The sequence below is a fragment of the Salmo salar genome, chromosome ssa06, assembly GCF_905237065.1.
Source record: "Salmo salar chromosome ssa06, Ssal_v3.1, whole genome shotgun sequence".
Taxonomy (NCBI): Eukaryota; Metazoa; Chordata; class Actinopteri; order Salmoniformes; family Salmonidae; genus Salmo; species Salmo salar.
In genome coordinates this window covers 83245598-83260781 of record NC_059447.1, presented here as the reverse complement: position 1 = coordinate 83260781, position 15184 = coordinate 83245598, and the positions used below count along the sequence as shown (strand labels likewise).

Genomic DNA, 15184 nt, shown 5'->3' with positions numbered 1-15184 from the left:
GCTCCACCCATATCATTCGAGTGTCAAACCAGACCCCCAAGAACCTAAACCCCTCCCACCCTCTACAGATTCCTTCCATACAGCTTCAGGTATATTTCCTCCTCAACCTTCCTTCTAGAAAAAAAACACAGTCTGTGTTTTCTCAACTGAAAACTTGAAGCCCCACCTGAGGGACCACTACTCTACTTCCCTAATCGATTCTTGAAATCTTCTGGCTGTATGGGTAATATTTCTCCCTCTCTTCCACAGCACTCCATCATCCGCAAACAATGACCTCCCAATATCAGGTCTCACCTGAGAGAATACATCATCAATCATAATAGAGAACAACAAAGGACTAATGACACTTCCCTGGGGGATACCATTATCCACCTCATAGCTTTCTGACATAGAGCTCCCCACCCTCACTTGTATTGATCGCCTGAAAATAAAATCCTTTATCCAGTTAAAAACCCTTCATCCAACCCTAATTTTATCCAGCTTGATAATTAGGCCTTCCTTCTGCATCATATCATAAGCTTTTTCTACATCAAAGAAAACGGCTACCACAACCTGGTTATTTGCCTGTGCCTTCCGTATGACTGACTCAAGGCACAGTACAGGATCCATCATACCCCTGCCTTTCCTGAACCCACTCTGATCTGGTAACATTAGTCCTTTACTCTCCAGAAAGCAAGTCAGCCTTTCCGTTATCATCCTTTCCATAAGTTTACATACGTGAGATGTCAATGGTATAGGCCTATAGCTTGAAGGACTAGTAGGGTCTTTCCCAGGTTTCTGTATTGGCGCAACTACTGCCTGCTTCCAACTTCCAGGCAGTTTCCCTTCCTACTTCACCTTATTATAAAGGCCCAATAATTTCCCTATTGCAATCATGATGTAACACATCTCATCCTTACCAGGAGATTGGGGTGGCAGGTACCCTAGTGGTTAGAGCATTGGACTAGTAACCAAAAGGTTGCAAGATTGAATCCCTGAGCCGACAAGGTAAAAATCTGTCTTTCTGCCCCTAAACAAGACAGTTAACCCACTGTTCCTAGGCCGTCAATGAAAATAAGACTTTGTTCTTAACTGGCTTGCCTAGTTAAATAAAGGAAAAATAAAATGTTACCCCAGCTTTAGCTAATGCACTCTTCATCTCAGCCAACGTAAAAGGGCCATTCAATGTATCCCCCACCATCTCTTTCTGATCCAGGAACCCCAGATGTTCTTATCTGACCCTGTCTCTCCCCCCCACGCTGCCCCTCTTCTGTCAGATTATTTGAGCTGTGCACCTTCACAAATACCTGGGCTAACATCTCTGCCTTCTCCATATCTCTCACTGCAACAATCCCCACAGTTTTCAGCACAGGGAGATCCCAATCTCTTCTGTCCCCATGTAACCGATGTGAAATGGCTAGTTAGTTAGCAGTGGTGCGCGCTAATAGCGTTTCAATCGGTGACGTCACTCGCTCTGAGACCTGAAGTAGTTGTTCCCCTTGCTTTGCAAGAGCCGTGGCTTTTGTGGCGCGATGGGTAACGATGCTTCGTGGGGTGTCAGTTGTTGATGTGTGCAGAGGGTCCCTGGATCAAGCCCAGGTTGGGGTGAGGAGAGGGATGGAAGCTATACTGTTACATCCTCTTAATCATCTCCCATACCTCTCCCACAGGAGTGGTGCTGCCTATGTTTCCACAGAACTAGTACCAATACTCCCTCCTAGCTGTCCTAATGATGCTCCTTGTGCTTGTTTATACTGAATCAGGTGCTGGTAATTATGGGACCTTTTCAACATTCTGAAAGCGCTGTTCCTACTCTTCACTGCTTCTCTACACCCTTCACTCTACCAGGGGACTGCGTTACTCTTTCTTCCCCCTGTACCCATAGGAATCACCTGCCTTGAGGCCCCTACTATTGCTCCTCTTATTCCCTCATTGACTGTTTCTATATCTGAATGAAGATCTACCTGAGACAACTCCTGTTCACTCAACTCCTGAAACTGACACCACTCCACTTTCCCAAATATCCATCTCCTACTGATTCTTCCTCCCTCATGATAGGATGATAGTGATCACTACCCATTATAGATTCCTCCAAAACCTCCCAACTACATCTGCCTGCCATTAAATTTGAGATCAAAGTATAATCCAGAGCGGATTCATTTCCAGTTACTGGGTCAATCCTGGCTCCCCAGCCGTCATTAAGACTCACAAGCCATTTCTCATCCAGTAGTTACTCCAACACTTGTCCGTAAACAAATTAATCACAGTGTGCAATAACTAAATTCGCCTTTCGCACTCCTAAACAACGCGATTTTTAAAAACGTTGGCAAAGGGTAAAGTCTACAAAACCTAGTCCGCTCTGTTCATAACACATTATAGTTTTGAGAACAGAAAACTGTATTGAGATCAAATGTTTTGAGATTAAATGTTTTCTCATTGATGAGAAAATTAGCAGAATGTCGCCAAAATGTATCTCGTTCCATTTTATTCTACTGCCGGCCACTGGGCTTCCTCTCGCTACCACATTTGCTAGTGAGTGGAAACGCCAAGAGGGTGCTTCAAATGTAATCATCCGGTGAAATGTCTGTGAACTGGACGTTGAAAACATGGCTTCGGAATCGACAAATCAAATATTCCTTTGCTAAAAAATGTACGTCTCTGTTGTTGTTTCCACTAGATAGCACAGCCACAAAGTTGGAAACAAACATTTGCTTTTTGGTCTTAATTTAAGGTTAGCAATGTGATTAAGGTTAGGTCTAAAATCACATTTTAAGAAGATACATTGTAAAACAACAACAACAACAACAAGAAGAACCATAACATTGAACGCCAATCTCCGATAAACTCCACCGATAAAGAAGATACATTGTAAAACTAGGCGGGGTTTATGACTTTGTGGCTGTGGTAACTAGTGACGACCCTCCGCGCGTGAGCTGACTTTTTGCGGATTTGATGTATCGCAGTTAGCTAGCCACATAACCATACCTCGGAGCATCTTACCGGAGGTAGCTACACAGACGTGAAGAGTCGCCCGTAATAATCGATAAACCGACGTGTTGGGGTATGTCAAATCTGATTCAGTAGCTACTTTTTCACCACATTGTCTGAGTTTTAACAACGGTAGGTAGCTAGATAACTCAAAACATTGCGAATGGTTTCCCGGTAGTTAGCCAGCGTATCCGCTAACTACAGCAGCCGCAGCTAACCTTGTCAAGCTTGTTCCGTTGTGGAGGGCAAAACCTCTAACATTACTTGCCTAACTAGCGAGAATAATTAGGGTAGGTTGGCTATAGTTGTCCCTAACGACAATATAACCAATGCCAACGTGAAGGTTATTTGTATTTTTATAAGTAGTTAGCCAGCTAGCTAGCTAGCACCAGGCCTGGCTTTTCAACCACACACACGACACGGTTGGAATTTTAGATATGAATAGTTGTCAGCTGACACATTATACAGCCAATAGTGTTTAACGATTAGTGCTTTTTGAGGTCGGTTCGATTATAAAACAATAATCACTGGTTTTAAAAAAACATTAAATGCACTACATTGTGGGTTGAATGCTGTAGCAACACATAATAAAACAACTAAAGTCCCACGACTGTCCATTACTGGTTCACTTAACTATAATTTATTAACATTACTTTAATAAAATATTTCAGTTGTTGTGCATATTACATTAGTTTTATTTGATGACTTTATTATTTAATTCCAAGCCATGTCATCTCTATAGAGCTGCTGTCTGACACAATCATCAGTAGTTATAATAAGGCATAGTTGGCATTCAGAGTCAACTATCAGTCACTTAGATCATGTATTTTCAAGGTAGTGATGCCTTGACAATCAACTATTTTCTATTCCCACACTAACCTAACATAGCAGGCGTAAAAGAAACAGACCGGACAAGTAGGCGCGCAATGGCTTATGGTCATTGTAGTTGATTACCGCGTTTTCAGCGATAACTGGGTGAAAAGAGCCAAAAATAAGCCGACTGATCTACTGTCGCCAACCGTTAAACGTCTGACTGACATGTCGTGATAACAATGCCTGACTAATGTGTGCGTGGCACCTGCTTCTTAAAAAATAGCTTTGAACTATATTGTTCATCTCCAGGCTATTATAATACCCAAAGCCTCTGAACTGCAGGAGGGTCAACTCATACAATTTGGATTAGATTTTCTTTATTTTCCGTTTAAAGAAACTCGTCTTCCTCTTACATGGTAGGCCTACTGCTGGCAATTGTAGCCTATATTCGTCACCCGTTGGATATGATAAACACAATGGCAATTATGCACTCCAATAGTAATTATATGCAAATCCATCAATCCACTGTAGCCTATATATAGCTGTAATCTTTCTCACATCAATGTCTTCATTAGTCTATTATATTGCTGAAATTCCAAGTTGAATCGATCGATCAAGTGGTTATAGCCTACCTGATAGAAAGTCATGTCATAAGCCCTATTCAGAACGGACTGTTACTAGAACATTTAGTATGTTTTCTTATTTAAGGCAAGTCCGTTAAGAACAAATCCTTATTTACAATGACGGCCTACCCGTCGTTGTTATGTAAATGTTACCCCAGCATCACCGGCATAGCGTAGTTTCTCTGGACCCCCGCAAGTTCGGAGTTCGCCAGCCCTAAAATACAATTTAAATAAATCTAATGTGTCAGCGTTCAGCCACTTGCAAAGTAGGCTATAGGCTGCTGCGGCCATTCTCGTTCAGTGGCTAGAGGACACAGTAAAGAGAGAGAGATCAAATAGGCCGTCAGGAAAAATAATATGCTACTGAAAATATGAATCGTGAAAGGAGCTTGGCCACTTTGCATTATTTTCACCCATTTTAATAAGAGGAAATGCCAAACGGACACCTGTCGTCATTTCTCGATCGCACATACCGACCACCATGACGCTTGCTGCCTACAGTTTTCTTTCTATCTGATTGAAGAGATGAAGTCCAGACAGGCTAGGCCTATTTTAGGAAACTTTCTGAATACACACACACCCACCCACCTAAAAGGACCCATCAATGAAAGCCATCTGCAGCGCATCCCACCCAATCAAATTTCTCCTTTCCCCCAAGAAACAGATTAAATACTTTACCTTAGCTTCAAATCCTTTCTGTAGGATATCTAAAACTAGTCTACATTATAAGACAATGCTAAATCAATGTAGGCTATCATATCAATTGACAAGGAAAGTTAAGGGGAGCCTGCTGATCACCCTGTCCATAGCCTGCTGATCACCCTGTCCATAGCCTGCTGATCACCCTGTCCATAGCCTGCTGATCACCCTGTCTATAGCCTGCTGATCACCCTGTCTATAGCCTGCTGATCACCCTGTCTATAGCCTGCTGATCACCCTGTCTATAGCCTGCTGATCACCCTGTCTATAGCCTGCTGATCACCCTGTCCATAGCCTGCTGATCACCCTGTCCATAGCCTGCTGATCACCCTGTCCATAGCCTGCTGATCACCCTGTCTATAGCCTGCTGATCACCCTGTCTATAGCCTGCTGATCACCCTGTCTATAGCCTGCTGATCACCCTGTCTATAGCCTGCTGATCACCCTGTCTATAGCCTGCTGATCACCCTGTCTATAGCCTGCTGATCACCCTGTCTATAGCCTGCTGATCACCCTGTCCATAGCCTGCTGATCACCCTGTCCATAGCCTGCTGATCACCCTGTCTATAGCCTGCTGATCACCCTGTCTATAGCCTGCTGATCACCCTGTCCATAGCCTGCTGATCACCCTGTCCATAGCCTGCTGATCACCCTGTCTATAGCCTGCTGATCACCCTGTCTATAGCCTGCTGATCACCCTGTCTATAGCCTGCTGATCACCCCTGTCTATAGCCTGCTGATCACCCTGTCTATAGCCTGCTGATCACCCTGTCCATAGCCTGCTGATCACCCTGTCCATAGCCTGCTGATCACCCTGTCTATAGCCTGCTGATCACCCTGTCCATAGCCTGCTGATCACCCTGTCCATAGCCTGCTGATCACCCTGTCCATAGCCTGCTGATCACCCTGTCCATAGCCTGCTGATCACCCTGTCCATAGCCTGCTGATCACCCTGTCTATAGCCTGCTGATCACCCTGTCCATAGCCTGCTGATCACCCTGTCTATAGCCTGCTGATCACCCCTGTCCATAGCCTGCTGATCACCCTGTCTATAGCCTGCTGATCACCCTGTCCATAGCCTGCTGATCACCCTGTCCATAGCCTGCTGATCACCCTGTCCATAGCCTGCTGATCACCCTGTCCATAGCCTGCTGATCACCCTGTCCATAGCCTGCTGATCACCCTGTCTATAGCCTGCTGATCACCCTGTCTATAGCCTGCTGATCACCCTGTCCTATAGCCTGCTGATCACCCTGTCTATAGCCTGCTGATCACCCTGTCCATAGCCTGCTGATCACCCTGTCCATAGCCTGCTGATCACCCTGTCCATAGCCTGCTGATCACCCTGTCCATAGCCTGCTGATCACCCTGTCCATAGCCTGCTGATCACCCTGTCTATAGCCTGCTGATCACCCTGTCTATAGCCTGCTGATCACCCTGTCAATAGCCTGCTGATCACCCTGTCTATAGCCTGCTGATCACCCTGTCTATAGCCTGCTGATCACCCTGTCTATAGCCTGCTGATCACCCTGTCTATAGCCTGCTGATCACCCTGTCCATAGCCTGCTGATCACCCTGTCCATAGCCTGCTGATCACCCTGTCCATAGCCTGCTGATCACCCTGTCCATAGCCTGCTGATCACCCTGTCCATAGCCTGCTGATCACCCTGTCCATAGCCTGCTGATCACCCTGTCTATAGCCTGCTGATCACCCTGTCTATAGCCTGCTGATCACCCTGTCTATAGCCTGCTGATCACCCTGTCCATAGCCTGCTGATCACCCTGTCCATAGCCTGCTGATCACCCTGTCCATAGCCTGCTGATCACCCTGTCCATAGCCTGCTGATCACCCTGTCCATAGCCTATCAGCCATTGATACATTTTAGTGAAGTAATGGGTGGTTATTTTGACTCTAGGCCTACAGTTTAATTTGACTGAGGGCTTTATTTATATCTGTGCAACCACATATTGATAAGGATAGCCTAAAATCTAGCTCTTCAAAGAGTAGTCTAGGCTATATATAGACAATGAACAGCGATATAGTTGATGTGATCACATTGGCTAAATTGATACATTGCTGCACTGATGCATTGCAAAACATGCACAGAGAAATGTATTAATTCATACAATGAGCCCACAGACCTGTAGGTGGCAGTACGCAGACTGTCAGTGGCAGGCTACCTTGTATTTTTTGTTGTATAAAGACATCTTCTGCTAATGTCTCCAGTCATTTAAAATGTAGTAGGCTAGAAATGGCATGAATTGTGTTTTTATATAGGCTTAAGACCACATTTGTGGCAGCGAAAAGGAGAAGAAACATCTCTCTTTGCCATTTCTAACATGGGCATTGGAATTCTTCCATGCATCTCTCACACAGTAGGGTAGGCTCCATACACATATGAAATAAAGCATGGTTTTATAAAGTTCTTTATAAACTGGGTGGTTCAAGCCCTGAATGCTGATTGGCTGACAGCCATGGTATATCAGACCGTATACCATGGGTATGACAAAAGTTATTTTTACTGCTCTGTTTATAATAGCAATAAGGCACCTCAGGGGTTTGTGATGTATGGCCAAAATACCACATGTGGAGCATATCTAAACCAATTGTTATTGTAGCCGATGCCTGTTTATTTCTAAAAAGCAAGGCTCAATAAAGCCAAAATGTTCAGGATTTGTCATGACGTGATCACAATGGGCTGGGATGTTTTCGGTTCCGTTTAGCCTATAGGTTATGCGTAAGAATGCAACTGCACTGAAATGAATAGCCAGATTCAATGAGTATCCCCCTCCTGAAAATAAAACGTTAATTTGTTAAGATGTTTTGTCTATGGATAGACCAATACTTTTGGTATTTTGTATATAGGCATAGGCGACCACTAATCTTCTCAATTCCGGAGCATTTAACCTCTATGGGCTAATACCTTAGAAATGCTATTACTTCAATTTCTCTTACACCATTCAATTTCTTTACACCATTTTAAAGACAAGACTCTCGTTAATCTAACCACACTGTCCGATTTCAAAAAGGCTTTACAACGAAAGCAAAACATTCGATTATGTCAGCAGAGTACCCAGCCAGAAATAATCAGACACCCATTTTTCAAGCTAGCATATAATGTCACATAAACCCAAACCACAGCTAAATGCAGCACTAACCTTTGATGATCTTCATCAGATGACAATCCTAGGACATTATGTTATACAATACATGCATGTTTTGTTCAATCAAGTTCATATTTATATCAAAAACCAGCTTTTTACATTAGCATGTGACTAGCATGTGACTAGCATTCCCACCGAACACTTCCGGTGAATTTACTAAATTACTCACGATAAACGTTCACAAAAAACATAACAATTATTTTAAGAATTATAGATACAGAACTCCTTTATGCACTCGCTATGTCCGATTTTAAAATAGCTTTTCGGTGAAAGCACATTTTGCAATATTCTGGGTAGATAGCCTGGCCATCACAGGCTAGCTATTTTGACACCCACCAAGTGTGGTACTCACCAAACTCCGATTTACTATTAGAAAAGTTTGATTACCTTTTGCTGTCTTCGTCAGAATGCACTCCCAGGAGTTCTACTTCAATAACAAATGTTGGTTTGGTTCAAAATAATCCATAGTTATATCCAAATAGCGGCGTTTTGTTCGTGCGTTCAAGACACTATCCGATGGGTAAAGAAGGGTGACGCGCCCGACGCGTTTCGTGACAAAAAAATTCAAAATATTCCATTACCGTACTTCGAAGCATGTCAACCGCTGTTTAAAATCAATTTTTATGCTATTTTTCTCAAAAAAAGCGATAATATTCCGACCGGGAGTGGTTGTTTTCGTTCAAAGAGATTTTTAAGCTGTCGCCTCCCCTTCATCTACACTGATTTGAAGTGGATCTAACAAGTGACATCAATAAGGGATCATAACTTTCACCTGGTCAGTCTGTCATGGGCAGAGGTCCTTAATGTTTTGTATACTCAGTGTATAAGTGAACAAGGGGTAGCCTATGTGTTTTTTGCCCTTCTCTATAACAATTGTTAAATTCTCACATACCCCCTCAATTCAAGCCATGTTTTTAACCATAACACATCAAACCCTCCACAGAAATTGATAGCTAGCATATAGCCTAAGGAGTGCATGGTGACAGTGATTGAATCTGTGAAACAGGTGAAACGGGTGAACCTGAATAGGGCTCCATTAAAGCCCTCATGTCCATGTTGATTTCAGAAAGAGTCCTATACAGTATCTACACAGTAATGGTGGCAGGCTGCAAACCATCCAGCCTAATCTATATTTTTAGAGGTGATAGGCCTATTTTAGCTAAATTGACAAATTCAATTGATTAGATTGCTCTTCCAATTTAATAATATTTATAAAGCATCGTATACATGTAGGTGTTCATGGTGAGATATTTCATAATAAACTGACTCGTAGGTGTTCCTGGTGAGATATTTCATAATAAACTGACTCGTAGGTGTTCATGGTGAGATATTTCATAATAAACTCACTCGTAGGTGTTCATGGTGAGATATTTCATAATAAACTCACTCGTAGGTGTTCATGGTGAGATATTTCATAATAATCTAACGTGTGACGTATACATAAACACTATGTCTACATGACTTGTGCGTGACGTGAACGCGTTGACAGTTCAATGCCTTAGAAAAATACCCGTGTCTCCGTTGACAGTCCATGTTAATTCATGACGGTATCTTATGGCGCTTGGAAGACGTTAGGTGACTTGGTGAGAGGTATCAGTAACTTAATTAGGCTTTTTTTAGGCCTGAAATCACTCGCTATACCAGTCATCCTGTTTGGACTGGAGAGTTGTTTACTGTTGTGTCCACTGTTCTCTTATGACTGTTCTGACTGTGTACTTTGGTCCAATGTTTTATGTGGGTGATTTCCACAAGATGTCGTTCCCTCATCTCAACCGACCCCTGTTGCCACCGGGAATCCCCCCTCCACAGTTCTCTGGTTTTCCTTCAGGTGAGTCGTCATAGACAGAGGTCCTGTCCTATGGACCTGTCTATGTAAATTATACAGGTAGTTAGTCAATTGTGAACATGCCTTTGATTTGTAAAGGATATATAATACTCTGCAAACTTTGTATTGATAGAGAAACATTAATATAATGGATGAGTTTCCCACTAGTAATTACAAGTTGGAGAGCCGTTCAAATGGATTTTTCCCAGTCGTATGTGGTAAACATATATACCAATGATATCGCTATGTCCCAGTATGGTGTCTGAGTGCACGGCCAGCGCCATCGAAGCCATCTCCATTTTGAAGTAGTACATTTTCTTCTACTACTTCTGAGTTGGCAAACAAACTGAAAGGTTGCCTTCTGCCATCTAGAGTGTGTTGTTTGAACAGGTATAAAGCCAAGTATGGCAATTTACTGCTAACTACAGTTATGGAATGTTTGCTCACAAGTATACAGTGCCTTCAGAAAGTTTTAACATCCCTTGTCTTTTTCCACATTTTGTTGTGTTACAGCCTGAATTTAAAATTGATTAAATTGAGATTTGTCGCTGGCCTGCACGCAATGGCCATAATGTCAAAGTTTATGTATTGAGAAATGTTTACTAATTAATTAAATGAAAAGCTGAAATGTCTTAAGGTAATAAAGTGGGGGGGAAAGTATTTGATCCCCTGCTGATTTTGTACGTTTGCCCACTTACAAAGAAATGATCAGTCTATAATTTTAATAGTAGGTTTATTTGAACAGTTAGAAACAGAATAACAACAACAAAAATCCAGAAAAACGCATGTCAAAAATGTTATAAAATGATTTACATTTTAATGAGGGCAATAAGTATTTGACACCTCTGCAAAACATGACTTAGAACTTGGTGGCAAAACCCTTGTTGGCAATCAGAGGTCAGACGTTTCTTGTAGTTGGCCACCAGGTTTGCACACATCTCAGGAGGGATTTTGTCCCACTCCTCTTTGCAGATCTTCTCCAAGTCATTAAGGTTTCAAGGCTGACGTTTGGCAACTCGAACCTTCAGCTCCCTCCACAGATTTCTCCCTCCAACACTTTCACCAGTTGTCCTCTGAGTCATTCAGATGTTCATTGGCAAACTTCAGACGGGCATGTATATATATTCTTGAGCAGGGGGACCTTGCGGGCGCTGCAGGATTTCAGTCCTTCACGGCGTAGTGTGTTACCAATTGTTTTCTTGGTGACTATGGTCCCAGCTGCCTTGAGATCATTGACAAGATCCTCCCGTGTAGTTCTGGGCTGATTCCTCACTGTTCTCATGATCATTGCAACTCCACGAGGTGAGATCTTGCATGGCGCCCCAGGCCGAGGGATATTGACAGTTCTTTTGTGTTTCTTCCATTTGCGAATAATCGCACCAACTGTTGTTACCTTCTCACCAAGCTGCTTGGCGATGGTCTTGTAGCCCATTCCAGCCTTGTGTAGGTCTACAATCTTGTTCCTGACATCCTTGGAGAGCTCTTTGGTCTTGGCCATGGTGGAGAGTTTGGAATCTGATTGATTGCTTCTGTGGACAGGTGTCTTTTTTTATAGGTAACAAGCTGCGGTTAGGAGCACTCCCTTTAAGAGTGTGCTCCTAATCTCAGCTCGTTACCTGTATAAAAGACACCCGGGAGCCAGAAATCTTTCTGATTGAGAGGGGGTCAAATACTTATTTCCCTCATTAAAATGCAAATCAATTTATAACATTTCTGGCATGCGTTTTTCTGGATATTTTGTTGTTATTCTGTCTCTCACTGTTCAAATAAACCTACCATTAAAATTATAGACTGATCCTTTCTTTGTCAGTGGGCAAACGTACAAAATCAGCAGGGGATCAAATACTTTTTCCCCCCACTGTAAGTATTCAACCCCTTTGTTATGGCAAGCCTTACCAAGTTCAGGCCTGAAAATGTGCTTAACAAGTCACATAATAAGTTGCATGGACTCACTCTGTGTGCAATAATAGGGTTTAACATGATTTTTGAATGACTACCTCATCTCTGTACCCAACACATACAATTATCTGTAAGGTTCCTCAGTTGAGCAGTGAATTTCAAACACAGATTCAACCACAAAGACCAGGGAGGTTTTCCAATGCCTCGCAAAGAAGGGCACCTAAAAAAAACAGATATTGAATATCCCTTTGAGCATGGTGAAGTTATTAATTACACTTTAGATGGTGTATCAATACACCCAGTCACTACAAAGATACAGGCGTCCTTCCTAACTCAGTTGCCGTAGCGGAAGGAAACCACTCAAGGATTTCACCATGAGGCCAATGGTGACTTTAAAACAGAGGTTAATGGCTGTGATAGGATAACACTGAGGATGGATCAACAACATTGTAGTTACTCCACAATACTAACTTAATTGACAGAGTGAAAAGAAGGAAGGCTGTACAGAGTAAAACATTCCAAAACATGCATCCTGTTTGCCACAAGGCACTTAAGTAATACTGCAAAAAATGTGGCAAGGCAGTTCACTTTTTGTCCTAAATACAAAGTATTATGTTTGGGGCAAATCCAATACAACACATTACTGAGTACCACTTTCCATATTTTCAAACATAGTCATGGCTGCATCATGTTATGTGGGTATGCTTGTAATTGTTACGGAATGGGTATTTTTCAGGATAGAAATAAACAGAATGGAGTTAAGTATAGGCAAAATCTTAGAGGAAACCTCGTTCAGTCTGATTTCCACCAGACACTGGGAGATTAATTCACCTTTCAGCAGGACAAGAACCTAAAACACAAGGCCAAATCTACACTGGAGTTGCTTACCTAGAAAACAGTGAATGTTCCTGAGTGGCCGAGTTACAGTTTTGACTTAAATCTGTTTGAAAATCTATGGCAAGACCTGGAAATGGTTGTCTAGCAATTATCAACAACCAATTTGACAGAGCTTGAAGAATTTTGAAAAGAATGATTGGCAAATGTTGCACAATCCAGGTGTGGAAAGCTCTTCGAGACTTACCCAGAAAGACTCACAGCTGTAATCGCAGCCAAAGGTGATTTGTAACATGTATTGACTCAGGGGATTGTGTTTTAGCATTGCATTTTTCATGAATTGTTTACAAATGTTAGAATTTTTCTTCCACTTTGACATTAGAGTTTTGTGTGTAGATCATGGACAAAAAAAAACATGTCATCCATTTCAATCCAACTTTGTAACACAACAAAATGTATAAAAGGTGAAGGTGTGAATACTTTCTGAAGGCACTGTAATTCATTGGCTGATGACCCGGATAGAATCATGTGATCCTTCCTTCACCCATAGGAAGTCCCACCCAGTTGACTACCTTAAAATGATGAAGCCCTTTGGTAATGTCCATACCAAAACAGGTTTTGTCCATCTATAGTTCTCTATCTAACTCTATGGTGGTAAAGTCCCACTTCCCACTTGATTACGAATGCACCAATACTGTGACACTTCCTGTATTTTGAAAGTTATATATCTTGGAAACTTGATTGCTGACATGCAAAACATTTCAGGAGTGTATCAACAGTGGACTAAAGAAACAAATACCTACAGATTGTTTTTGATTTTAATTTTCCTTTAATCCAAATATATTTTGTATACATTAATCCGGGTTATCACTTTTCTAGGTACCCCAATGATACCAGTCCACATGGGCATAATGACCCAGAACCCCACAGTCCTGGTACCCACCTCCATGCCCGTGGTCAGTAAGCCCGCGGCCCCCAGGAAGGAAGCTCCCCCGGACGAGAACAGCGGCCCCACCACCACAGTGTTTGTAGGAAACATCTCGGAGAAGGCCTCGGACATGCTGATTCGGAAGTTGCTGGCGGTGAGGAAGTGGAACTTGCATGTAGTCATATTGGAAAGAGACAGCAACCTTTTATTTAGGCTACAGACGGTGACCATGTCCCAATAACCAAACGAGCGCACTACATACTATTTATGAAAATGTTTAGTAAGAAGTATGCCACAGCCTTGGCATACTACCACAGCTAGAAAAATGAGCCAGATATTTCACCAGATGTATAAATGTGAAGCATCCGGTTGGCGTTTCCACTCACTACCAAATATGGTGATGAGGAAGCCCAGTGGGAAAAGATGGACCGGGATGGATTTTGTTCAGCGTTCTGCACATTTTCTCATCGATGAAACATTTGATTTCCATACAGTTTTCTGTTTCCAAAAATAGAATCTGTAACAAGTTTTTAAAAAGTGAGTTTAGAAGCCTCAAATCGTCAGGACATGGACTCTACGAGGTGTCAAGCGTTCTACAGGGATGCTGGCCCACGTTGACTCCAATGCTTCCCACAGTTGTGTCAAGTTGGCTGGATATCCTTTCGGTGGTGGACAATACTTGATACACACAGGAAACTGTTGAACATGAAAAACCCAGCAGCATAGCAGTTCTTGACACAAAGTGGTGTACCTGGCACCTACTACAATACCTCGTTCAAAGGCACTTAAATATTTTGTCTTGCCCATTCACCCTCTGAATGGCACGCATACACAATCCACTTCTCAAGGCTTAAAAATCTTTCTTTAACTTGTCTCCTTCCCTTCATCTACGCTGACTGAAGAGGATTTAACCAGTGATATCAATAAGGGATCATAGCTTTCACCTGGTCAGTCTGTCATGGAACGAGCAGGAGTCCTTAATAATGTTTTGTACACTCAGGGTTTAAACCGGAAAGGATAGTCTAACTGGCTAGCTAGGTTAAATATGAAGTTGTCATTCAACAACAGCAAGATTTTCAGGTATCCAGCTAACTTCAAGTCCTGCTAAAGCGCATAGCTAATGTTAGCTATTTAGCTAAAGTAAAGGCACTGCAGGCTGCAAATAACAATCTGTTTTCAAAGATGTACGATTAAATAGTCGTGATCCTATTAAGGACAGAACTGCAGGAAACTCTTTTTGCATCTTCAATTCGTTTATTATGTGTGTGTGTGTTTGTTTATATGTATGTATGTGTATGTTTATATTTTTTACTTTCAAAGAAATATCAAATCTCAAAGCCGTCCTTTTATTCAGTTTGAATGCATTGTGAGTGAGAAATTCCCCAAAAGTTTACAGTTCATTCATACTATATGAAAAGCCGAAATTAGTAT

At 42.2% G+C, this 15184-nt stretch overlaps 1 protein-coding gene across 4 annotated transcripts in view; it reads left to right on the top strand.

The window, feature by feature from the left end:
- Positions 1 to 2891: 2891 nt before the first annotated feature.
- LOC106608217 (RNA-binding protein 25) overlaps positions 2892 to 15184 on the top strand; it is a 30529-nt gene continuing 18236 nt past the window's right edge. For 3 of the 4 annotated variants that reach the window (XM_045721090.1, XM_045721089.1, XM_045721088.1), the window contains exons 1-3: positions 2901 to 3040; positions 10020 to 10095; positions 13705 to 13907. In XM_045721090.1, the coding sequence (XP_045577046.1) occupies positions 10020 to 10095; positions 13705 to 13907 (279 nt within the window). In that variant the 5' untranslated portion in view covers positions 2901 to 3040. Of the gene's footprint in view, positions 3041 to 10019; positions 10096 to 13704; positions 13908 to 15184 lie in introns of all 4 variants that reach the window. The other variant, XM_014206048.2, reaches the window with a different exon arrangement.